Here is a 27,771-nt window from a genome sequence, read left to right as displayed (position 1 = left end):
ACACACCTGCATGCTCCCATTCCTGAGCAAGCTCTGCACTGGTGGTGCCCCGATCCCGCAGCTGAATCAACTTTAGGAGACGGTCCTGGCGCTTGCTGGACTTTCTTGGGCGCCCTGACGCCTTCATCATAACAATTGAACCTCTCTCCTTGAAGTTCTTGATGATCCGATAAATGGTTGATTTAGGTGCAATCTTACTAGCAGCAATATCCTTGCCTGTGAATTCCTTTTTGTGCAAAGCAATGATGACGGCACGTGTTTCCTTGCAGGTAACCATGGTTAACAGAGGAAGAACAATGATTTCAAGCACCACCCTCCTTTTAAAGCTTCCAGTCTGTTATTCTGACTCAATCAGCATGACAGAGTGATCTCCAGCCTTGTCCTCGTCAACACTCTCACCTGTGTTAATGAGACAATCACTGACATGATGGCAGCTGGTCCATTTGTGGCAGGGCTGAAATGCAGTGGAAATGTTTTTTTGGGATTAAGTTCATTTTCATGGCAAAGAGGGACTTTGCAATTAATTGCAATTCATCTGATCACTCTTCATGACATTCTGGAGTATATGCAAATTGCCATCATCAACACTGAGGCAGCAAACTTTGTGGAGACCAATACTTGTGTCATTCTCAAAACCTTTGACCACACTGTATGTGATACTCAAATTTTCCCTAAACCCATCATGAGGTTGCTACAACCTAGCCTACGAATGAAAGTTTACAACGTAGGTGCACACAGGTCGAGAGAAAATGTTGAGGTGACGACAGTGACACATGGACAGACGGTGACACATTCAATACCGCCTTGCACACTCTTGCCTGCATCTAGCTGATCTAGGATATAATCATTAGTCCAACAGTTGCAAACAAGAGTTTCTATTGGACAAATTCAGGTATGTTTATCCCTGTTTCGTTCTGTTTGCTTCTGTTTAAGAAACGTTTTTCAACAGAATCACGGAATGGATAAACCCCTGATCACAAGTAAACACGGTTCACTTTAATAGCAGCCATGTTGTATTCCTTCTCGCATCTAGGCGCTCTCCTCCTCTCACCTTTTCCCTTTGCTTTTGGACTTCAATGCACAACACATCAGCTGTTTGTGACCAGGCAAAAAAAACTTTCCAAGCCAAACCATATCATACCATTACACAAAGCCTACATCGTTGTCACCATATTAGCTAAAGTAACGTCATAGTCAACATAGCCAATAGAACTAATGCGTCAGTAAACGCGCTACAATCATGCAGTAACGTTACAGTGTATAGTCAGTTAGCAGATTAGCACTTACACCGGCGGGCCCCAGTGGCAATAAATTAATACAACCAAAAGCTTAGCTTGACTTGGAAGAGTTCCAGTGTTGTGTTGGATAGTCATAGCCAGCTAACTAACATAGCATCCCTCTGTTTGAGCAGGGTGTTTGAGTAGGCTAAACTAGCTAGCTGCATTTGCTAGCTAAGTACGTGAAATAGAAGGAAAAAAAAGACTAAATCTCTCTCTATCTCTCGCTTCTGCTTCATTCTGGAAGAAATTAATTTGTTCAAAACTGTTCAACTATTGTCTTTCTCTCTCTTTGAGTCAACTATTCACCACATTTTATGCACTGCAGTGCTAGATACAGTGGGGCAAAAAAGTATTTAGTCAGCCACCAATTGTGCAAGTTCTCCCACTTAAAAAGATGAGAGAGTGTCACGATCGTCGGGAACAGATGAGGACCAAGGCGCAGCGTTGCAGACGAACATACTCTTTATTAGTGATACACGACCAAAACAACAAAAACGATAACGTGACAGTCAACGGTCTAACACAAACCAACTAGAACAAGATCCCACAACTAATGTGGGAAAACAGCCTCTATAAGTATGGCTCCCAATCAGAGACAACCAGCAACAGCTGACACTCGTTGCCTCTGATTGGGAACCACTCTGGCCAACACAGAAATACAATACATAGAATCCCGACAAAGAAACACAACACATAGATCTACACACCCTGGCTCAACATAACAGTGTCCCCAGAGCCAGGGCGTGACAGTACCCCCCCCTAAAGGCACGGACTCCGACCGCGTCAACCAAATACCACAGGGGAGGGACCGGGTGGGCACTCCGCCTAGGCGGCGGATCCGGCTCCGGGCCTGATCCCCGCTCCCTCTCCAACCCCCCAAAGTACCCCTGGTCCGGTCTGACCCCGCTGGCCGGAGCTGGACTGCACACTGGTGGAGCGGATTGCTCTAGCTCCGGTGTGAAGCATCTGACCGGTGCCGGACCAGGCACGGGACGTGCCGGACTGACGATGCACACCACTGGCTTGGTGTGGGGAACAGGCACGGGCCGTGCCGGACTGACGACGCACACCACTGGCTTGGTGCGGGGAGCAATAGCGGGCCGGACCGGGCTGGCGACGCGCACCATTGGCTTGGTGCGGGGAGCAGGAAAGGGCCGGACCGGGCTGGCGACGCGCACCATTGGCTTGGTGCGGGGAGCAGGAAAGGGCCGGACCGGGCTGGCGACGCGCACCATTGACCTGGTGCGGGGAGCAGGAACAGGACGGGCCGGGCTGGCGACGCGCACCATTGGCTTGGTGCGGGGAGCAGGAACAGGACGGGCCGGGCTGGCGACGCGCACCATTGGCCTGGTGCGGGGAGCAGGAACAGGACGGGCCGGGCTGACGACGCGCACCATTGGCCTGGTGCGGGGAGCAGGAACAGGACGGGCCGGGCTGACGACGCGCACCATTGGCCTGGTGCGGGGAGCAGGAACAGGCCGGGCCGGGCTGGCGACGCGCACCATAGGCTCGGTGCGGGGAGCAGGAACAGGCCGGGCCGGGCTGACGACACGCACCACAGGCTCGATGCGAGGAACAGGAACAGGCCGGACCGTACTGGGGACACACACCACTGGCCCTATGCAGGGATCAGGAACGGGCCGGACCGGACTGGTAACACACCCCAGTACCTCTCGCCGTGCCTCCACACTTTCCCTCTCCTCTGTGACCAGTGGCCCCCTTAACCTGGCGGCCTCCTCTGCACACCCGCTGGACCGCTCCATCGCGGCCTCCTGCTGCCCCGTCGTCCACGGTGTGAGCCCCCCCCTAAAAAATTTCTGGGGGTCTCTCCTCCCCGTGGGCCAGGCCTCTATAGTTCTCGCCCAACTCTCGCTCTTCTGCTTCCAACTCCAGCCATTCTGCTCTTCATTTGGCTTGACCCAGTCGAGACTCTTCCTCCACTGTTCCCAAGTCCACCCTCTCTGCTCTTCACTAGGCTTGACCCAGTCGAGGTTGCCAAGGAGATCTGCTAGCGATTCCCCTGGCGATGGCTCCTGGACACGCTGCTTGGTCCAGTTTTGGTGGGATCTTCTGTCACGATCGTTGGGAACAGATGAGGACCAAGGCGCAGCGTTGCAGACGAACATACTCTTTAATAGTGATACACGACCAAAACAACAAAAACGATAACGTGACAGTCAACGGTCTAACACAAACCAACTAGAACAAGATCCCACAACTAATGTGGGAAAACAGCCTCTATAAGTATGGCTCCCAATCAGAGACAACCAGCAACAGCTGACACTCGTTGCCTCTGATTGGGAACCACTCTGGCCAACACAGAAATACAATACATAGAATCCTGACAAAGAAACACAACACATAGATCTACACACCCTGGCTCAACATAACAGTGTCCCCAGAGCCAGGGCGTGACAGAGAGGCCTGTAATTTTCATCATAGGTACACGTCAGACAAAATGAGGAAAAAAAATCCAGAAAATCACATTGTAGGATTTTTTATTAATTTATTTGCAAATTATGGTGGAAAATAAGTATTTGGTCAATAACAAAAGTTTCTCAATACTTTGTTATATACCCTTTGTTGGCAATGACACAGGTCAAACGTTTTCTGTAAGTCTTCACAAGGTTTTCACAAACTGCTGCTGGTATTTTGGCCCATTCCTCCATGCAGATCTCCTCTAGAGCAGTGATGTTTTGGGGCTGTCGCTGGGCAACACAGACTTTCAACTCCCTCCAAAGATTTTCTATGGGGTTGAGATCTGGAGACTGGCTAGGCCACTCCAGGACCTTGAAATGCTTCTTACGAAGCCACTCCTTCGTTGCCCGGGCGGTGTGTTTGGGATCATTGTCATGCTGAAAGACCCAGCCACGTTTCATCTTCAATGCCCTTGCTGATGGAAGGAGGTTTTCACTCAAAATCTCACGATACATGGCCCCATTCATTCTTTCCTTTACACGGATCAGTCGTCCTGGTCCCTTTGCAGAAAAACAGCCCCAAAGCATGATGTTTCCACCCCCATGCTTAACAGTAGGTATGGTGTTCTTTGGATGCAACTCAGCATTCTTTGTCCTCCAAACACGACGAGTTGAGTTTTTACCAAAAAGTTATATTTTGGTTTCATCTGACCATATGACATTCTCCCAATCCTCTTCTGGATCATCCAAATGCACTCTAGCAAACTTCAGACGGGCCTGGACATGTACTGGCTTAAGCAGGGGGACACGTCTGGCACTGCAGGATTTGAGTCCCTGGCGGCGTAGTGTGTTACTGATGGTAGGCTTTGTTACTTTGGTCCCAGCTCTCTGCAGGTCATTCACTAGGTCCCCCCGTGTGGTTCTGGGATTTTTGCTCACCGTTCTTGTGATCATTTTGACCCCACGGGGTGAGATCTTGCGTGGAGCCCCAGATCGAGGGAGATTATCAGTGGTCTTGTATGTCTTCCATTTCCTAATAATTGCTCCCACAATTGATTTCTTCAAACCAAGCTGCTTACCTATTGCAGATTCAGTCTTCCCAGCCTGGTGCAGGTCTACAATTTTGTTTCTGGTGTCCTTTGACAGCTCTTTGGTCTTGGCCATAGTGGAGTTTGGAGTGTGACTGTTTGAGGTTGTGGACAGGTGTCTTTTATACTGATAACAAGTTCAAACAGGTGCCATTAATACAGGTAACGAGTGGAGGACAGAGGAGCCTCTTAAAGAAGAAGTTACAGGTCTGTGAGAGCCAGAAATCTTGCTTGTTTGTAGGTGACCAAATACTTATTTTCCACCATAATTTGCAAATAAATTCATTAAAAATCCTACAATGTGATTTTCTGGAATTTTTTTCTCAATTTGTCTGTCATAGTTGACGTGTACCTATGATGAAAATTACAGGCCTCTCTCATCTTTTTAAGTGGGAGAACTTGCACAATTGGTGGCTGACTAAATACTTTTTTTCCCCACTGTAGCTTATGCTTTCAGTACTCTGATCCTTTGCTTGTGGGAACAACATGTCAGTTCATGCTGCAAGAGCTCTAAATGCTGCAAGAGCTCTAATAGGCTGGAGGACGTCCTCCGGAAGTTGTCATAATTACTGTGTAAGTCTATGGAAGGGAGTGAGAACCATGAGCCTCCTAGGTTTTGTATTGAAGTGAATGTACCCAGAGGAGGACGGAAGCTAGCTGTCCTCCGGCTACATCATGGTGCTACCCTACAGAGTGCTGTTGAGGCTACTGTAGACCTTCATTGCAAAACAGTGTATTTTAATCAATTATTTGGTGACGTGAATATATTTAGTATAGTTTTATCTTAAAAGGATACGTTTTTAATGTATGGTACTGTGTGTTTCATAGTGAGTGAACATGGGATGATCAGACTGGACCCTGTCTTTCCGCTTGGCCGCTGTGTTCATCCTCGTTCTAGTCACAGTGCCCTCCCTCCCTAACGTTCTCTCTCCTCTCCTCCTTCCCCACCTTCTCTCCCAGGATTCCTCTGTCTGTGTGACTATGAGTGGAGGAGAAGCAGAGAAGAGGAGAGACGTGATAATGAGACCGTCAGCGGCAGGCAGGCAGCGCCACACACTGAATCAACAGGCTCTCCTGTACCATCCCTAATGAGGAGACAGAGTGTGTATAAATGAAACAGCAGGGGAAAAGAGTCCAGGCCTCCACTGCTCCCCAACCCAACCCAGCCAGACGCTGATTAAAAGCCAGGTGTCTATTTTAGACTGACAAAATAAAGGGAATATTCAGGAGAGCCCAGTAGTTTCAATTAGAGAACTCCAGGGTTCTGTTTGAGTGCTCTACCTCCTCATTACTGTAATCTGGGCTATCTATGAAAGAAAAAAAAGTGGTTTAGGAGGTGGAAGGTGGTTACTGCTTTGAGCGACTTGAAGGGAATCTTAGTATAGATATTAATGGCTGCTTTAGACATGCTGGGATGGGGTAGGTGTGATTAGATAGTTTGGAAAAAGCTGGAAATTAATCTCTACTTCAGTGAGAAGACAGTATATGTTCCTCTCGATGTTCTGTCTTTAATAATAAATAGGAAGATTGCTGTATAAGGAATGATGGATGAAACACTAAAAAGACATTTGAACACAGCAGGGTTTTGGAACAGTTTGTTCCCACTCATACGGGCCAGCAACATATCACAGCAGAGAGGTAATGTGTGGGCTCAAAGACAGAAAGGCAGGAGTTAGAGTTTAAAGTCACAAAGATTCAAATTAGCTAGCTCAAAACAGAGTCCTCAATATGCTATGGTCTTTACAGATCTGAAAATCTGTAAAGATGTGCTGGCTTTACTGAAAAACACATAAAGAACAGTAATTGCAGAGTGTATAAATCATTATGATCACCTGCTCTTTCCATGACATAGACATGTGAAAGACATGATCCCTTATTGATGTCACTTGTTAAATCCACTTGAATCATTGTAGATGAAGGGGAGGAGACCGGTTAAAGAAGGATTTTTAAGCCTTGAGACAATTCAGACATGGATTGTGTATGTGTGCCATTTCAAGGGTGAATGGGCAAGACAAAAGATTTAAGTGCCTTTGAAAGGGGTATGGTAGTTTGTGTCAAGAACTTGAGGCTGTTCTGAGGGCAACTCAATATTAGGAAGGTGTTCTTAATGTTTTGTACACTCAGTGTATATTATGTATGTAGTGGTAGAATATATTACATACAATTACAATGGGTTCTAGACTAAAGTTAGAACCAGGCTCTAAACGTCTGTGTAACATAAGCAATAGCTAAAAGAGGCTGGAAGTTCTGTCTGATCTAACTTCTGATTTTATTACACGTCTACAGGTTAAACACATAATGATCAACATCCATGTTGTGCATGTTTTTGGGGAGGCAGAGAGCAGACTTCATAACAAGAGCTAGGTGCAGAGGAGGAGAGTGTGGTGGGAAATGTGATTGAGGATGAACTCGACTCCATAGGGAGTCCTCCTGGTGGATCAGAGGATGGAGGGATGATACAGGCTCTCCACAGGCGGTCTCCTCTGTTCCCACTCCTTTCTCACACTCACCCAAATCTCTGTACATCCCGTACACACCCAACAAGCCTGTATGCACGTGGACAGGTACATGCGCATGCATGAATGCGTTTGAGAGCACGCACGCACACATATACTTACACAGCTTCTCAATTTAATCATTTCCAGTTCATTTCCTCTATAGTAAATTAAACAGGCGCATGAGCAGTCCAGTATTTCCATGAGAATTAATGGGCAGGGATTCTCTGTCAGATATTCATTGTTTCTGGAAGGGGAGGATGAGAATAGCAGCAGGCCTCTGACTCTATGTGGAACACAGCCCATTATGGATCAGAGAAAAGACTGTGGACCCAAGTAACCCCCAGACACCTGTTGTGTCTACAGAGCCCTGCCCTGACCAGGAGAATGTACTGGGCCTAATTCAGCCTCTTATATGGTCTTCTTTCACTGAAAACCACAAACGGTTTGATATGTTTCAGTCATGATACACCTATGACCTTTGTTGTCCTTAAGCCATTTCGCCACAACTTTGGAAGTCTGCTTGGGGTCATTGTCCATTTGGAAGACCCATTTGCGACCAAGCTTTAACTTCCTGACTGAAGTCTTGAGATGTTGCTTCAGTATATCCACATAATTTTCCTTTCTCATGATGCCATCTAGTTTGTGAAATGCACCAGTCCCTCCTGCAGCAAAGCACCCCCACAGTATGATGCTGCCACCCCCGTGCTTCACGGTTGGGATGGTGTTCTTCAGCTTGCAAGCGTTCCCCTTTTTCCTCCAAACATAACGATGGTCATTATGGCCAAACAGTTCTATTTTTGTTTCATCAGACCAGAGGACATTTCTCCAAAAAGTACCATCTTTGTCCCCACGTGCAGTTGCAAACCGTAGTCTGGCTTTTTTATGGCGGTTTTGGAGCAGTGGCTTCTTCCTTGCTGAGCGGCCTTTCAGGTTATGTCGCTATAGGACTCGTTTTACTGTGGATATAGATACTTTTGTACCTGTTTCCTCCAGCATCTTCACAAGGTCCTTTGCTGTTGTTCTGGGATTGATTTGCACTTTTCACACCAAAGTACGTTAATCTCTAGGAGACAGAACGAGTCTCCATCCTGAGCGGTATGACGGCTGCGTGGTCCCATGGTGCTTATACTTGCATACTATTGTTTGTACAGATGAACGTGGTACCTTCAGGCGTTTGGAAATTGCTCCCAAGGATGAACCAGACTTGTGGAGGTCTACACATGTTTTCTGAGATCTTGGCTGATTTCTTTTGATTTCCCCATGATATCAAGCAAAGAGGCACTGAGTTTGAAGGTAGGCCTTGAAATACATCCACAGGTACACCTCCAATTGACTCAAATGATGTCAGTTAGGCTATCAGAAGCTTCTAAAGCCATTGCATCATTTTCTGGAATTTTCCAAGCTGTTTAAAGGCACAGTCAACTTAGAAAATGAGAAAAAAAATTACCAACCTACTCGCACCGTTTTCTCTTCCATTTTAGATTTAAGTTCGGACTCAACATTTCTTAGATCCTCTTGTTTTCTCTTACTCCCCTTTGTGTTGTGGCTTGCCATAGTGTATACAACTACATTTAGCTTATAAACTTCTGACCTACTGGAATTGTGATACAGTGAATTATAAGTGAAATAATCTCTCTGTAAACAATTGTTGGAAAAATTACTTGTGTCATGAACAAAGTAGATGTCCTAACCGACTTGCCAAAACTATAGTTTGTTAACAAGAAATTTGTGGAGTGGTTGAAAAACGAGTTTTAATGACTCCAACCTAAGTGTATGTAAACTTCCGACTTCAACTGTATGTGGGAGTGTTCTCCTTTGAACTGAATAATTCATAATGTCACTGTGATTTCCAAGAAGTGTACAATTCAATTACAATGACAAGCCATCATGAAATGAATAGCCTCTCTCAATTTGAAAGGAGAAATCTGACTCCAGCTCCATAGCAACTTACAGTAATAGCATCATCAGACATCCAGGAGTCATTTACGGTATGCAATCAAATAGATACTCAGCAAAAGGTTAATTAATGGTTATGATGGAGTTTTATTTGCACAGAAGGACCAGTTTTGCATTAAACATCATCAGATACTTTGGCATGTCTTCCATAGCGCGACCATGTTTATTTTTTAACAACTATAACATGGGCGAGCATTAAACTATAACAATTTGGTTCCCTTCTGGGCAGTCCACAATTGTATCTCTCAACCTTGTCGAATGAGATAAATGACAGATGTCTACCAAATCATCAAACCTTTACGAGTCTCAGCTTCACATGTACGGCTAGAAGAATCTGAACCTCTCCACCCACACGCTCTATTCATTGTTTCTCTCTGACCCAATAAACGCTTAATGTAGTAGAGCATCTAGCCCTGGGAACTTGCCTATGTTTCACCACACACTATCTATCTAAAGGAGGAAACATCACTGTTCTTCACTTTGACCCTCCTTTTTCTTGGTTTTGAAAGCCCTTGTTATCTCCTCATCTCCCTCTATTATTAATAGTGACTCAGTGTCCATATGAGTAAGTGACTATTCAAAAAACGTTTTTTTCTCTAATGAAAAAGAGAGAGGGACGATTTCTAAACACTGTGTCATCGTAATGTCAAATACATTTTGTCATCTATGCACAGAAAGACAGTGCTTGTCTGTATGCAAGGTGCTGGTTGCAACAGGATCAAAGCTAATGCAGAGCCAAACAGTGCAGACCTACCTGTTGAATATACATTCTGCATGTGCATATTCTACATTCAACCCCACATTCAATAATCTCTTGGAACCCCATTATTATATATTATCTTTCTGTTGACAATATCGTAGAGCAGACTTTCCTATCATATTTCTAGTGCCATTTTCCGCCTGTCAAATGAACATAATATCCTAATGAAATAATTGTTGTCATGACTAAGACCTGTGGCAGCTTTCAGAGAATTACTCATTATTTACAAATTACTAATAGACAGAGGGCAGCCTGAAACCACATACAATTGCAATAGAATACAACATTGCTGCATATAATCTACATTCATTGAAATTAATCTCATTAATTACATTACCATAAACACCAAATCTTAAGGGCCTAAATGTGTCTCATTTTGCAGAAAATTATAAATTTTCCATTTTGTAAAACACACTGGTTAAAAATACTTTGTATCTAAAAGAAAAGAAAAAAAATCAGTTTCTGTAATCATCGAACTATGAGACTTTTTATGTTTGAACTTGAAATTTAAATCACTATCAATTCACTATCAATGTCAATCTGTCAATATGAATATGGCATTGTCTTGTGAATCTTAATGGCATGCACATACATTCAACAAAATCTAATGTTGTGTGTAAAAGATGACACGTTAAAGCTCTCACAACTGTTCATGCAAATAAGGACCTCTGGCATTTATTTTCCTCCTCTGGATTTGGCCAACTCTGGTGTTTAATGTTTCACTTATTGTAGCACATAAGTAGAACTTAATTGTTCAGAACGAGATCTAAGTGTTTTAATTAAGCTTTTGGCAGGCTTGAAATTGGAATCTAAGTGTGCTCAAACTAAAGTATTCCCTTGGGGTACACACACTGACGGTGCAATGCATTATTTCTCTTGATTGCATGAGACACAGGGGATGCACATTCTGTCTCTCCACTTAACGTGCTTGGTTCTACAGCTCAGAACCAAGCTGCCAGCCAGCGCCTATGAATGACAAATAGATTTATAAGAGGAAGAAGAACATGGTCACAAATCACTACATCTCCCAGAGATGGCTGTCTGTGAGCCAGTCAGTCATGGGGCAGCAGAATGAAGTGAGCTCGTTAGCTGGTGAGTGTGTTGTTAGGCCCTGAGAGCAGACTATGGGCATCTGAACACTTTCTTTGGTCTGTGGCATCAACAATACACTACCACTCAACTTTCAGGGATGCTTTTTGAGATTGTGGAAAAGTTTAGATGTCAAGGAGAGGGAAGGAGAGGATGGTTGGTGAGTGTTTAAAGGAGGTCTAGATGAGGAGTGGTCTTACCCCAGAGGCAGGATACGCTATCCAACCCAGCTCCGCTGTGGCCGTCCGCGTGTCCATCACTGTCTCTGTAGAAGAGACAAAGAAAGAGAGATTTAATACACATCTGCTACTACCAATGTAATGCAAACACCTGTTACAGTGAAACACCTCACCCCATCACTTTTTGCGTAATATAATTGTTTTTTCTCAGTCCATTGAAAACCATTGATATGAGCTAAAGCTTCAATGTCTCATTACTGGAAATGCATATCAGCCCTTTAACAATGGTCCAGACAGAATCAGACAGATGTTTGACTGTTCCTACTGGATGACAGCCTTATCTACACATTTCACTACTGTCAAACTCTGACTCTGAGAGACTTAGGGTGATCTATCACCCCTCTCCACTTCTAACAGGCTCTGGGTCTGAAGAGAGGCCACACTCTTGACACTCTTGAGGGAAAGCGGGAGATAACCAACACTTTTGCTTGGGATAAGAGGTATAGTATATACAGTACATAACAAACCATTCTCTGTGGACTTCACTGCAAACTGCTGCCCTTGGAAGAGTCTGTTGTTTTCCTGCCCCTCTCTGGTGGTTTTCACACAGTCTGGGCTGGGACTGATCAATAGGTAATGGTGGGTGATTTCTGCAGAGGAGTGCATTAAATATTGATGGCCCAGGAAATATTGATAATGTCCGTGATAACGCATCAGCAGGTATACAAACACCGGTGCATGCCAACAGCCACACCTGGCTCGAAGGCAGAGGGGTTGATTTTATTTTATTTTATTTAAAAATGCAACAAAAACTAACACAGCTCACAGAGCCACAAAACAGCACATTTTGGTCTATTGGTGTCGTTTCACCACAACAATATTTTTTCGGATGTGACTATTGACTCCTTTTCCCAAAGCATTGACGCTTATCTCTTTGTGATGTTTTTGTCTCTCACTATCTACCTCTCTCCCTCTAACTCTCTATCTGTCAGTCTGACTGTCTGTCTGTCTAGCTCTCATCCTCCTTCACAATTTTCCTGGGGGTCGATAAAATCAGCGGGTGGAAAGGCAGCAGCAACAGCATGGGAAAATCATCAGTCGATAACAGCAGCCATTTTACAGAGAGGGTCTGGTCCAATCACCTGCCAACCAACAGCCCGATGCAGAACGCAAAAAAATAAAATTGCCCTCACCCCAACTCATCTTCCTACAAGTGCTCTCAACCAATCCCCTCCAATGATGTATATAAACCGTGGATTCCTGATGCTATGTACTGGCCATTGAGAGGCTTTGGAGACACTTGACGGCCATATTGGCACTCCACAGTAGGAGCAGTCCTCCATAGGAATGAATTAAATTCTACAGTATTTCAATTAAATGTTTCAAGGACAAAATTACATATATTTAAGTATTTTCTGTAGTGTTGTAGTGGGGTCAGTAACATTAGTCATTTCAAAAAATTCGAATTTAAGGAACATTTTTAATATTTTAACAAAATGTATTTGTATGTCTAGCTCACATAATATAATTTAAAAGTATGCATTAAGGTGTCTGTAATATAATAAATGGGGCAAAAACAAATGTAGACATTAATAAATGCATTTCTATAGCTTCTAAAATATTTTTTACGGTGGTGAGGGAGTGCCAAGATTGAGGTGGCATCAACACAGCGCCCCTTATCAGTCATCTAGTGTATATATAAATCATTGATCCCTTCCCACTTATCTGCAAACTGGTCAGGGTAGCATCAAGCCATCCTGTATTTTTTCTATTTCTTTATTTCTCTGTATACAGCTACTTATTCCTAGTCTCAATGCAATACCCATAATGCTATTCAATAACTGTATTGTGGTTGTGGGTTCTTTCAGGGTTACAGTTCATCATAGTCCCATTGAGACACTGACTACTGGCTGGCAGAATGAGTGTTGAGCCCACTGATCTGAGGTCAGTGCCTGTGGAGGGTGTTCTCTGTAGTCAGCAGAGGAGAGCAGGGCAGAGGAGATGCGAGCAGGTCCAGGGCCAGGGCCAGCCACAGGGTGTATGCCTTTCACTCCCACAGAGCTCAAAGCCTCACATTAATCCTATTAGGACTTCCTCAGTCTTAGCAGATCATCAGAGAGGAAATCTCAGATTTTTGCATGGAAGTATAGGCACTTTAGATTGACACTCAGGATAGACGTTGTAGACAAGACACTCCAAGACCAGCTAAAGCATACAGAACATGTAACAGCAGGATGTTTCTGTGGGAACAAGGGTGTGTGGGCCTAGCTGTATTTTCATGTTTAAGTAATTTGCTGTTAGCTTAGGCGGGGGCAAAACAGAGTGGAAATAGCCATTTTGATTAGCATGTCCTGTGAAGCGATGCATCCCTAGCCTGTCCCTGGCATCTGCTTGTCATTCACCATGTGAAGCTGCTGCAGGCGTAGTAAAAATCCCTGGGGCAGGGGACAACGGAAGCCTCCAGAACAGCTCTAGCCAGTTGCCCAATCAGTCAGCCGAGCGTTCTGGGGCTTTAGCACGAAAGGAGCCATGCCGAGCCTGTCTTTACAGAGACCCACAGAACAAGCCACACCACAGTCACACTACCCCTCCTCTGCAGTTAGGCGAGGGAGGGTGACGAGAAGGCAATGAGCCAGAACACGTTAACATCTGTGTTCAGTGTTGAAGTAAATCAATTGCATTTCCCAGCAGTGTGCAAGCTGTGCTTTCCAATGATGGCACACTTATTTAGCATCCAGCTATCAATACCTGGGGGATAGGTAGTCTCAGAGGTTGGTATTGTAGCACCTTTAAGATTACAAGTTCATTTTGTGGCATAATGGCATCACACAGTTTCACTAAACCAGAGTAACACCTTACTCTGTTACATTATGACACAGCAACATCATGAGCCAGCAACAATACCACGGAACAATTTCACAACATCATTTATTCCTACTCTATAAAAATACTTAAAAACATCCCAATACCAACTAGTAAGTAACACAATACAATGTATATGAATTCCACAATGCAACATCACAAAATGAGTAAGGATACATTTGACAGAAAACGCAGTTGTATGGCAGGACAACCAATCATATCGTTCCAAGATGGCGTAGCAGTGCGGTCGTGGTCTTTGTTGTGTGTCTGTGTAAATAGCCATTTTTTTGTATATTTTTTTGTATTTTTCGTACATATTCCCCTATCACACTTTTAATCTTTCTACAAAATATACTTTCCTGCAACCCGCCTCACTCAATGTGGAACGGATTCTATTATCGACTTACCTTTTATCTAGAATCTCCAGTTGATACCAGCTAGCCACCGTTAGCGGTTTTCACCCAGAACATCGGATTTTCACTGGACATTAACACTGGATCGCAACTAGCTAGCCGCAACCGAATTGGATGTTGCTGTTTGGCTAATCACCAATGCCCCTGAAGCAAGCACCAGTTAGCCTTGAGCTAGCCTTGAGCCAGGCCCATATCCCGGCTATCTACCTTTCTGTCTACCGGACGGGAGTAGCCAGCTAACTAGCTACTTGCTATTAGCCACCGTTAGCGGTTTCTCACCATTGTCCGTGGCCTGCACTACCTACCAGCCAGCTCTAGCCTGGACTATTATAGGCCAGTCTGCACTGTCTGCACAGCACGTTATCGACCCAGAACATATCGTTTTTTCTGCCGGAATCACTGATTCACTGGACCTTTAACACCGGATCATCGTAGCTAGATAGTTGCAATCAAATGGACATTGTTGTTGGCTAATCAGCCTTGAGCTAGCCGCGAGCCAGGCCCTTCTCCCGGCTATCTACCTCTCTGTCAACCGGACGGGACCTCCTAGTGTTGACACGGAGCCCCACCGATCCAACACGACTGGTCTGCCGACGAAATCGTCTGAAGTGATTACAACAGGTTTCCTGTTACGACGTCGACCACGAAGATCCGTCTGCTAGCCCCGGCCCGCTAGCACGCGCTAGCCGTGGCCTCTTGCTCGCCAGTGCTATAGCAGCCCCCGAACTACCTCCGAACTCTCCTATTGCTGTTCACCGGACCTTATGATAACTCAGCTATACAGCTGATGCCTGCTGGACTGTTCCTTTATACGGTACCGCATCCTGTTTATGTTTAGCCTCAGCCCAAACTTTGTCGCCATTATCAGCTGTTGTCTTAGCTCTCTCGAATAACACCTGTGATTGCTTTATGCCTCTCTCGCATGTCAATATGCCTTGCTTATTGCGGTTTCGGTTATTTCTTATTGTACTATTTCACTGTAGATCCCCCAGCCCAGCTCAACCTGCCATAGATAGCTCCTTTGTCCCACCCCCCATACACGCGGAGACCGACTCAATCGGTGCCTCCATTGATGCTATCTCTTTCATCGTTACCCAACGCTTAGGTTTACCTCCACTGTACTCATATCCTTCCATATCCTTTTCTGTACATAATGCCCTGAATCTATTCTACAATGCCCGGAAACCTGCCCCTTTTTTTCTTTGAGCTTCTACTTCTAAGAATCCACCTTTCCAGAAATAAGTCTCTCACTGTTGCCACTTGCTACAGACCCCCCTCAGCCCCGAGCTGTGCCCTTGACACCATATGTGAACTGATTGCCCCCCATCTATTCTCAGAGTTCGTACTGCTTGGTGACCTAAACTGGGATATGCTTAACACCCCGGACAACCTACAATCTAAACTAGATGCCCTCAATCTCACACAAATTATCAACGAACCTACCAGGTACAACCCTAAATCTGTAAACATGGGCACCCTCATAGATATCATCCTGACAAATTTACCCTCTAAATACACCTCCGCTGTCTTCAACCAGGATCTCAGCGATCACTGCCTTATTGCCTGCGTCCGTAATGGGTCCGCGGTCAAACGACCACCCCTCATCACTGTCAAACGCTCCCTAAAACACTTTAGCGAGCAGGCCTTTCTAATTGACCTGGCCCGGGTATCCTGGATGGATATTGACCTCATTCCGTCAGTAGAGGATGCCTGGTTGTTCTTTAAAAGTGCTTTCCTCTCAATCTTAAATAAGCATGCCCCATTCAAAAAATTCAGAACTAAGAACAGATATAGCCCCTGGTTCTCCTCAGACTTGACTGCCCTTGACCAGCACAAAAACATCCTGTGGCGTACTGCATTAGCATCGAACAGCCCCCGCGATATGCAACTTTATAGGGAAGTCAGGAACCAATATACACAATCAGTTAGGAAAGCAAAGGCTAGCTTTTTCAAACAGAAATGTGCATCTTGTCATCACCAATAAATCTACAATAATCGAGAATTTCAACAAGCATTTTGCTACGGCTGGCCATGCTTTCCACCTGGCTACCACTACCCCGGCCACCAGCTCTGCACCCTCCGCTGCAACTTGTGTCCTTCACACAAATTCAGACAGCTGATGTTCTGAAAGACCTGAAAAATCTGGACCCCTACAAATCAGCTGGGCTAGACAATCTGGACCCTTTCTTTCTAAAATTAGCCGCCGAAATTATCGCAACCCCTTTTACTAGCCTGTTCAACCTCTCTTTCGTAATGTCTGAGATCCCCAGAGATTGGAAAGCTGCCGCGGTCATCCCCCTCTTCAAAGGGGGTGACACTCTAGATCCAAACTGTTACAGACCTATATCCATCCTGCCCTGCCTTTCGAATGTATTTGAAAGCCAAGTTAAACAGATCACCGACCATTTCGAATCCCACCGTACCTTTTCTGCTATGCAATCCGGTTTCCGAGCTGGTCATGGGTGCACCTCAGCCACGCTCAAGGTCCTAAACGATATTATAACCGCGATCGATAAAAGACAGTACTGCGCAGCCGTCTTCATCGACCTGGCCAAGGCTTTCGACTCTGTCAACCACCGTATTCTTATTGGCAGACTAAATAGCCTTGGTTTCTCTAATGACTGCCTCGCCTGGTTCACCAACTACTTCTCAGATAGAGTTCAATGTGTCAAATCGGAGGGCCTGTTGTCTGGACCTCTGGCCGTCTCTATGGGGTGCCACAGGGTTCAATTCTCGGGCCGACTCTATTCTCTGTGTATATCAATGATGTCGCTCTTGCTGCTGGTGAAGCTCAGATCCACCTCTATGCGGACGACACCATTTTGTATACATCTGGCCCTTCATTGGACACTGTGTTAACAAACCTCCAAACGAGCTTCAACGCCATACAACACTCCTTCCGTAGCCTCCAACAGCTCTTAAACACTAGTAAAACTAAATGCATGCTCTTCAACCGAACGCTGCTTGCACCCGCCCACTTGACTAGAATCACTACTCTCGGCGGGTCTGACCTAGAGTATGTGGACAACTACAAATACCTACGTGTCTGGTTAGACTGTAAACTCTCCTTCCAGACTCACATTAAGCATCTCCAATCAAAAGTTAGATCTAGAATCGGCTTCCTATTTCGCAACAAAGCCTCCTTCACTCATGCTGCCAAACATGCCCTCGTAAAACTGACTATCCTACCGATCCTTGACTTCGGCGATGTCATTTACAAAATAGCCTCCAACACTCTACTCAGCAAATTGGATGTAGTCTATCACAGTACCATCCGTTTTGTCACCAAAGCCCCATATACTACCCACCATTGTGACCTGTACGCTCTCGCTGGCTGGCCCCCACTACATATTCGTCGCCAAACCCACTGGCTCCAGGTCATCTATAAATCACTGCTAGGCAAATCCCCGTCTTACCTTAGCTCACTGGTCACCATAGCAACACCCACACGTAGTCTGCGCTCCAGCAGGTATATCTCCTTGGTCATCCCCAAAGCCAACACCTCCTTTGGCCGCCATTCCTTCCAGTTCTCTGCTGCCAATGACTGGAACGAACTGCAAAAATCTCTGAAGCTGGAGACTCTTATCTCCCTCACCAACTTTAAGCGTCAGTTGTCAGAGCAGTTTACCGATCACTGCACATGTACACAGCCATTCTGAAATTAGCCCACCCAACTACCTCATCCCCATATTGTTATTTATTTTGCTAATTTGTAATCCAGTATCTCTATTTGCACATCATCTTTTGCACATCTATCATTCCAGTGTTAATACGAAATTTTAACTATTTTCCACTATGGCCTTACCTCCATAACTTACTACACTCGCACACACTGTATATATATTTTCTGTTTGTATTTTTGACTTTTGTTTTGTTTACCCCATATGTAACTCTGTGTTGTTGTTTTTATCGCACTGCTTTGCTTTATCTTGGCCAGGTCGCAGTTGTAAATGAGAAGTTGTTCTCAACTGGCTTACCTGGTTAAATAAAATAAAAAATAATAATCTCAATATGATTTTTAGGACACTGGTTGTTCCTACTTCCTTATCTGTTTTAATATCCTATGTTGTTAGTGTCAAATCAAATCAAATTTTATTGGTCACATGCATCGAATACAAGAAGTGTAGACTTTACAGCGAAATGCTTACTTACGAGCACGTCCCCAACAGTGAAAAGTTAAAAAGTCTGAAAAATATTTGCTAAATAAAAAAGGAGACAGTAGCACCAAAAAAACTATAACGAGGCTAAATACAAGAAGTACAAGTACTGAGTCAATTTGCAGGAGTATGAGGTAAGTGAGGTAATTGAGATAATACAGTATGTACATGCAGGTAGGGTTAAAAGTGGCTAGGCAATCAGGATAATAAGTAGCAGCAGTGTCTGGGAAGAGTGTGAAAGTGTGTCTATGTGTGAGTGTGTGGAGTCAATATGCATGTGTGTGTGTGTGTGTGTTTTGTGTGAGAGCTTATGTAGTGTGTGTGTGTGTGTGTGTGTGTGTGTGTGTGTGTGTGTGTGTGTGTGTGTATGTATGTGTGTGTGTTGGAGTGGCAGTGTAGTATGTGTGAGTGCGTGGGTATAGTCAAGTGAGCGTGCATAGAGCCAGTGCAAGAGAGTCAGTATAAAAAAATTAATAAGATAAATAAATAAATAAATAAATAATACTTATGGCTTGGGGGTAGAAGCTGTTCAGGAGCATTTTGGTCCCAGACTTGGTGCTCCGGTACTGCTTGCTGTGCAGTAGCAGAGTGAACAGTTTATGACTTTGGTGGCTGGAGTCTTTGACAATTTTTGGGGCCTTCTTCTGACACCGCATGGTATAGAGGTTCTGGATGGCAGGGAGTTCGGCCCTAGTGATGTACTGGGCCGTACGCACTACACTAGCGGTCGGATGCCGAGAAGTTACCATACCAAGCGGTGACGCAGCCAGTCACAATGGTGCAGCTGTAGAACTTTTTGAGGATCTGAAGGCCCATGCCAAATCTTTTCAGCCTCCTGAGGGGGAAGAAACGTTGTCGTGCCCTCTTCACGACTGTGTTGGTGTGTTTGGACCATGATAGGTCCTTAGGTGATGTGGACGGCAAGGAACTTGAAGTTCTCGACCCGCTTCACTACAGCCCCTTCGATGTGAATGGGGGCATGTTCGGCCCTTCATTTCCTGTAGTCCACGATCAGCTCCTTTGTCTTGCCCACATTGAGGGAGAGGTTGTTGTCCTGGCACCTCACTACCAGGTCTCTGACCTCCTCCCTATAGGCTGTCTCATCGTCGTCGGTGAATAGGCCTACCACCATCGTGTCGTCGGGAAAACTTAATGATGGTGTTGCGCGGCCACGCTGTCGTGGGTGAACAGGGAGTACAAGAGGGGACTGAGTACGCACCTGTGAGGGGACCCCATGTTGAGGGTCAGAGTGGCAGATGTGGTTGCCTACCCTCACCACCTGGGGGCAGCCCATCAGGAAATCTAGGATCCAGTTGCAGAGGGAGGTGTTCAGTCCCAGGGTTCTTAGCTTAGTGATGAGCTTGGAGGGCACTATGGTGTTGAACGCTGAGCTGTAGTCAATGAACAGCATTTTCAGGTAGGTGTTCCTTTTGTCCTGCTGGGAAAGGGCAGTGTGGAGTGCAATAGAGATTGCGTCATCTGTGGATTTGTTGGGGCGGTATGCGAATAGGAGTGGGTCCAGGGTTTCTGGGATAATGGTGTTGATGTGAGCCATGACCAGCCTTTCAAAGCATTTCATGGCTACAGATGTGATTGCTATGTGGCGGTAGTCATTTAGACAGGTTACCTTCGCGTTCTTGGGCACAGGGCCTATGGTGGTTTTCTTGAAATGTAGGGATTACAGACTGGGTCAGGGAGAGGTTGAAAATGTCAGTGAAGATACTTGCCAGCTTGTCAGCGTGTGCTCTGAGTACGCCTCCTGGTAATTCGTCTGGACCTGCGGCCTTGAGAATGTTAACCTGTTTAAAAGGTCTTACTCCCATCGGCTACGGAAAGCGTGATCATACAGTCGTCAGGGAACAGCTGGTGCTCTCACGCATAGTTCAGTGTTGCTTGCCTCGAAGCAAGCATAGAAGGCATTTAGCTCATCTGGTAGGCTCACGTCACTAGGCAGCTCTCGGCCGGGTTTCCCTTTGTAATCCGTGATAGTTTGCAAGCCCTGCCACATCCGATGAGTGTCAGAGCCGGTGTAGTAGGATTCAATATTAGTCCTGTATTGACACTTTGCCTGTTTGATGGTTCGTCGGAGGGCGTAGCAGGATTTCTTAGAAGCATCCGGATTAGTGTCCCACTCCTTGAAAGCTGCAGCTCTAGCCTTTAGCTCAGTGAGGATGTTGCCTGTAATCCATGGCTTCTGGTTGGGATATGTACGTACAGTACGGTCACTGTGGGGACGACGTCGTCGATGCACTTATTAATGAAGCCGGTCACTGATGTGGTAAACTCCTCAATGCCATCGGATGAATCACAGAACATATTCCAGTTTGTGCCAGGGAAACATATTGAGCGTGTCACTGGTACTTACTGTTTGAGTTTTTGCTTGTAAGCAGGAATCATGAGGATAGAGTTATGGTCAGATTTGCCAAATGGAGGGTGAGGGATAGCTTTGTATGCATCTCTGTGTGTGGAGTGAATGTGATCTAGAGTTTTTCCCCCTTCTAGTTGCACAGGTGACATGCTGGTAGAAATGAGGTAAAACAGATTTAAGTTTTCCTGCATTTAAATCACTGGCCACTAATAGCGCCACCTCTGGATGAGCATTTTCTTTTTTGCTTATGGCCCTATACAGCTCGTTGAGTGTGGTCTCAGTGCCAGCATCAGTTTGTAGAAGGCATATGTAGAATCCCTAGGAATCTACTCCCTCGCTATAAAATAAACATCTGAATCCAACTTTTGTCCTAACAGCACCATATTCCTGTTGAGTTAGACAGCGGGCTGCCATTAGACCACATACCTCATGCGAGACTTCCTACCGTGGAATCTACTACCGTCTACACAACAGCAATAATGTGCGGTTCGGACAAAAGTTGGATTCAGATGTTTAATTGATAGCGAGGGTCACATTTTACTTTACATCTGCTAAATTGAGTTCCTAGAGATTCTACATATGCCTTTGTTGACAGGAATGTTTTGGGGGCTGAAGCCGGCTATATCATTGTATGGTTATTTTCCATCGCCAGCCACCAGAACGATGCACAACTCAGGGAGTCCAACCAATACACAGACTCCTGATGTTGTGTCCCAAAGCTAGGCTACACTGTGAATGCTTTGTAGGTGTGCCACTGGATCTATTTTTAGAATGACAAGCATGACCCAATTTATTTCTAGGCGTTCTTATTTATAGAGCCAAGCTTCTCTGGATGACATGTTACACCATGAAAGCACTGTCACTTCTAATCACAACAAGGTGATCATACAGTGATTCTCATTGGACATACCTGTCAGGATGGAGGAATGTTTCAAGTATAGATATATCTGGCATTCTTTTACACAAGATCTGAAGATATTTTTTCTCCTAGAGATCTAAATATGGTCTGTTTTTACTATGTACAGTATGTCTCCTCAGATTTGAGTGCTTTCAAAAGGTTGAAAGGCTGAAGGTTCAAAGTAAAGACAGCTATCAGGAAACGTTCAAAACTTGCACATGTTCGGTGATAGTGTGATAAACATATTGCAGAGACATAACACCCTTCTATGACACACTTTAATTGTTATGGTTGGCCAAAATGGCCAGCTACTGTGGCAGATCTAATGGTCCAGATGATCATCTCTCAATACAAATGTAACCCCAACCTTAGCCACTATGGAGCTTGAAATAGGAAAAGGAGAGATGGCAATAGAGAGAGCATACAAGGCCAGAGATCATTCTATGTTTGGCCAAAGTATTTATAGAATGGACAATCAATGCATGTTGCTGTACATCTGTACAATCTAGTCAATAGTAGAGATCATGATTCAATAGCCTGACCCACTGAAACACTGAGGCTAATATGGATACAATATCAATAACTCTTTGTTCAGCGATGGTAGGCCATTGTCCTCACTCAGTGAGTTCAAATCTTTACATAAAACTGTTTCTATCTATAAACACAGTGAGGAAAAATGATGAGTGTTGAAGTAATATGTATGGCCACAACTAACATAATAAGTGTGGCCTTGAACTATTTTAATTACCCAGCAGCCTCTACTATCCTTCACCTCAGCTCAGATATAGCCTTAAAGGGCAATTCCACTACTTTTCAACCTCATTTTCATTATCTCCAGCACAAAACCAGTGTCTACATATGTGAAAACTGATGTTTTGTAGAAAGAAAACATAAAGTTCTACCCGATGGCATCATCAAAAGTTAAAACATTTTAAAAACAGCGAATTTCAAACACTATGTCATTTGCGGTGACGTGGGGAGCAAGAAAATACCATCCCTCTAGAAACTGGTTGAAGGTTTTGAAAATCCTTGTTCTTCTTACTTTAAAATCCTACCCTGTGATGTCACAGAGAAGCATTTTTTAGGACCTTTCTTCTTATATTTTTAACCACAGATCATAGAAACAAGCTGTTTCCACATACACTATATATACAAAAGTATGTGGACACCACTTCAAATTAGTGGATTCGGCTATTTCAGCCACACCCGTTGCTGACAGGTGTATAAAATCGAGCACACAGCCATGCAATCTCCATAGACAAACATTGGCAGTAGAATGGCCTTACTGAAGAGCTCAGTGACTTTCAAAGTGGCATGGTCATAGGATGCCACCTTTCCAACAAGACAGTTCGTCAAATTTCTGCCCTGCTAGAGCTGCCCCGGTCAACTGTAAGTGCTGTTATTGTGAAGTGGAAACGTCTAGGAGCTACCACAGCTCAGCCGCGAAGTGCTAGGCCACACAAGCTCACAGAACGGGACCACCGAGTGCTGAAGCACGTAGCGCATAAAAATCGTCCATCCTCAGTTGCAACACTCACTACCAAACTGCCTCTGGAAGCAACGTCAGCACAAGAACTGTTCGTCGGAAGCTTCATGAAATGGGTTTTCATGGTCGAGCAGCCCCACACAAGCCTAAGATCACCATGCGCAATGCCAAGCGTCGGCTGGAGCGGTAGAAAACGTTGGACTCTGGAGCAGTGGAAACGCGTTCTCTGGAGTGATGAATCACGCTTCACCATCTGGCAGTCCGACGGAAGAATCTGGGTTTGGTGGATGCCAGGAGAACGCTACCTGCCCCAATGCATAGTGCCAACTGTAAAGTTTGGTGGAGGAGGAATAATGGTCTGGGGCTGTTTTTCATGGTTCGGGCTAGGCCCCTTAGTTCCAGTTGAAGGAAATCAACGCTACAGCATACAATTACATTTCCTGTTTCAGCATGACAATGCCTCTGTGCACAAAGCGAGGTCCATACAGAAATGGTTTGTCGAGATCGGTGTGGAAGAACTTGACTGGCCTGCACATAGCCCTGACCTCAACCCCATCGAACAATCTTTGGGATGAATTGGAACGCCGACTGTGAGCCAGGCCTAATCGCCCAACATCAGTGCCCGACCTCACTAATGCTCTTGTGGCTGAATGGAAGCAAGTCCCCACAGCAATGTTCCAACATCTAGTGGAAAGCCTTCTCAGAAGAGTGGAGGCTGTTATAGCAGCAAAGGGGGGACCAACTCCATTTTAATGCACATGATTTTGGAAAGAGATGTTCGACAAGCAGGTGTCCACATATTTTTGGTCATGTAGTGTATGTAGACACTGGTATGGTGCTGGAGATAATGAATATGAGGTTGGAAAGTGGCGGAATTGCACTTTAAAAACACATCACATGTGCAACTTTATCTGAAAGCATATTTTCCCAATATATTTATCAACATGGTTTGTTTTGGGAGACTGCCCATGGATTCAGGGCAGAGATGGGGTTTCTTTAGACAGACTGTGGGCGGGAGTGCTAGAGGACTTCACGGATCCACCTGTACCCGAAATACCCGAGACCCGATCCGCGACCCGAAAGGGTCCAGATCCAGAATTCTAAATAATGTCACGGGTCTGGGTCGGATCTGATATGATTGTCACGGGTCTTGGGTATGTGTAATTTATCTGACTTGTCCGGAAAGACAAGTCAGAGACCTGGCCATGTGGTGCCAGGATAACAACCTCTCCCTCAACGTGATCAAGACAAAGGAGATGATTGTGGACTACAGGAAAAAAAAAAGAGGACTGAGCACGCCCCCATTCTCATCGACGGGACTGTAGTGGAACAGGTTGAGAGCTTCAAGTTCCTTGGTGTCCACATCACCAAGACAGTCGTGAAGAGGGCACGACAAAGCCTATTCCCCCTCAGGAGACTGAAATTTGGCATGGGTCCTCAGATCCTCAAAAAGTTCTACAGCTGCACCATCGAGAGCATCCTGACTGGTTGCATCACCGCCTGGTATGGCAACTGCTCGGCCACCGACCGCAAGGCACTACAGAAGGTAGTGCGTACGGTCCAGTACATCACTGGGGCCAAGCTTCCTGCCATCCAGGACCTCTATACCAGGGGGTGTCAGAGGAAGGCCCTAAAAATTATCAAAGACTCCAGCCACCCTAGTCATAGACCGTTCTCTCTGCTACCGCACGGCAAGCGGTACCGGAGCGCCAGGTCTAGGTCCAAAAGGCTTCTTAACAGCTTCTACCCCCAAGCCATAAGACTCCTGAACAGCTAATAATGGCTACCTGGACTATTTGCATTGCCACCCCACCCCATCACCCTCTTTTACGCTGCTGCTACTCTGTTTATTATTTATGTCACTTTAACTCTACCCACATGTACATATTACCTCAATTACCTCGACTAACTGGTGCCCCCACACATTGACTCTGTACCGATACCCCCTGTATATAGCCTATCTACTGTTACTTTATTTTTCTGCTGCTCTTTAATGATTTGCTATTTTTAATTTTTTACTTATCTATTTAAACTGCATTATTGGTAAGGGGCTTGTAAGTAAGCATTTCACTGTAATGTCTACAAATGTTTTATTCGGCGCATATGGCAAATAACATTTGATTTGATTTGATTTGAAAGACCCGTACCGATCCGAACGCGACTGCTGCAGTAGAACGAGAGAGAGAGAAAAAGAGAGAGAAAGAGAGAGAGAAATTGTATCATTTATGCTGCTGCTCTTGCTTTTCACGAGAGTTAAAATATATCTAATCAATGGAAATTGGAATTAAAATGACAGAATTAAAGGAGAAGGAAAGCTACAGTGATCAAGAGCCAATAGGTAGGCTGCTACTTAATATTCTGAATGGAGTTGTTATTTTTTGTAACTGTGTAGGACGAGAAAGCGCATGCAGCCTCAATTAGCCTAGCTAGCTAGCTTAAATAGCTTCTCCCGGTTTGATGCAGTCAAGACAGGTGCTACGTAAATATATTGGATGATAAATAACCTAGCTATGGCAGCTGTTATTATACTATAGCGTTAGTCGGCTTGATTGGTTGCTGTTTCTCGTCTCCCCCCCCCCCCCCTCCTTTCTGCTCCCAATGTCACTCGCTCACTCAAAGTAGCCTACACAAAGCACGCACGGCCCCTGCTAGAGCGGCACCTCTCTCTACCTCATGCTTTATCAGCTCCAGTTAATAAAGTACCTTAAAAATTGCCTTTTCTGCTGCTTCCCTGGATCCGACCAGGTCTATACGGAATGGGTCTAGTTGTCATCGGGTCCGTTTGGAACGGGTCTCTATATTATTATTCATGCATATCGGGTCCCGGTGAAAAGCCCCAGGTCCATTTCGGAAAGGGTCCTTAAAAGGCCTCTAGAGAGCGCTCTTTATGCCCTGCCAATCATAACCTTATTTTCCTCCCAATAGGAACACACAAGAGTATGGATTTGTGCAATTCAAACACAGAGAGGTACAGGCATTGATCATGAAGGGGAAATGTGAAAGAATACACTCACACAGTGTCTCACCCCACGTTCAAGCTGTGACTGTATAGCCCCATACACTCGCAATCGATACAAATGGTTTAAACGACTCAAATAAGACAGTGATGGTCATGGGATTTTGGATGACGGAAATTGGTAAGCCAAATGGCCACGGTCACCGTAATATATACACTGAGTATACAAAACATTACGAACACCTGATCCCTTATTGATGTCACATGTTAAATCCACTTCAAGACAATTGAGACATGGATTGTGTACATGTGCCCAGTAGCGGTGCATGGGTAAAATCACTGGAGAAGCCAAGCCAGGAAAATAAAGCTATAATATAACCTACAGTATGTGCTGTGATAATTGCATTGTTTGCTCTTTAACATGTTAGTTCATACGTATGCCTTGCCACCGTGATACTGCATATAGGCCTAAGGCAGAGACAATAAGAAGACACAGTGGCAGAGTAAATTCAACCACATCTTTGTTTCATCCCAAAACCAGAGAGCCACCTCTGTCCGGTGAAGTCCACAAAGCATATTACATGTAACAAACAGTTACAAGACTTACAGCATGGTCAATTAAGTTAATGTTTCCAACATTTTCGGACTACTAAACAACTATTGACTTAGAACACCGGAAAGTTACCGCAAGTTGCAAAGAAAACAGAAGCTGCCTCCACTATTCAAGCACCATTTCAAATTCAACATCATCAAATCACCTATGCTCAGTCTAATACAGCGACAACTACACTACCGATCTAAAGTTTTAGGGTTTTTCTTTATTTTTACTATTTTCTACATTGTAGTGAAGACATCAAAACTATGAAATAACGCATATGGAATCATGTAGTAACCAAAAAAGTGTTAAACAAATCAAAATATATTTTATATTTGAGATTCTTCAAATAGCCACCCTTTGCCTTGATGACAGCTTTGCAGACTCTTGGCATTCTCTCAACCAGCTTCACCTGGAATGCTTTTCCAACAGTATTGAAGGAGTTCCCACATATGCTGAGCACTTGTTGGCTGCTTTTCCTTCACTCTGCGGTCCGACTCATCCCAAATCATCTTAATTTGGTTGAGGTCGGGGGATTGTGGAGGCCAGGTCATCTGATGCAGCACTCCATCACTCTCCTTCTTGGTAAAATAGCCCTTACACAGCCTGGAGGTGTAAAAACAAATGATAGTCCCACTAAGCCCAAACCAGATGGGATGGCGTATCACTGGACAATGCTGTGGTAGCCATGCTGGTTAAGTGTGCCTTGAATTCTAAATAAATCACAGACAGTGTCACCAGCAAAGCACCCCCACACCCTAACACCTCC

At 44.9% G+C, this 27,771-nt stretch overlaps 1 protein-coding gene across 2 annotated transcripts in view; it reads right to left on the bottom strand.

Moving 5' to 3' along the window:
* The window catches only part of LOC311130584 (ephrin type-B receptor 1-like), a gene marked incomplete at its 3' end in the record, with an annotated part of 197,843 nt that overhangs the window by 116,231 nt on the left and 53,841 nt on the right, over nt 1-27,771 (bottom strand). For both annotated transcript variants that reach the window (XM_084163356.1, XM_084163357.1), the window contains exon 2: nt 11,289-11,353. In XM_084163356.1, the coding sequence (XP_084019482.1) occupies nt 11,289-11,353 (65 nt within the window). The remainder of the gene's footprint in view (nt 1-11,288; nt 11,354-27,771) is intronic.

Source organism: Coregonus lavaretus (genome assembly GCF_964263955.1).
Source record: "Coregonus lavaretus genome assembly, chromosome: 6".
Lineage (NCBI taxonomy): Eukaryota > Metazoa > Chordata > Actinopteri > Salmoniformes > Salmonidae > Coregonus > Coregonus lavaretus.
The sequence above is the reverse complement of the archived record's forward strand: the minus strand, read 5'-3'. Positions and strand labels throughout refer to the sequence as shown.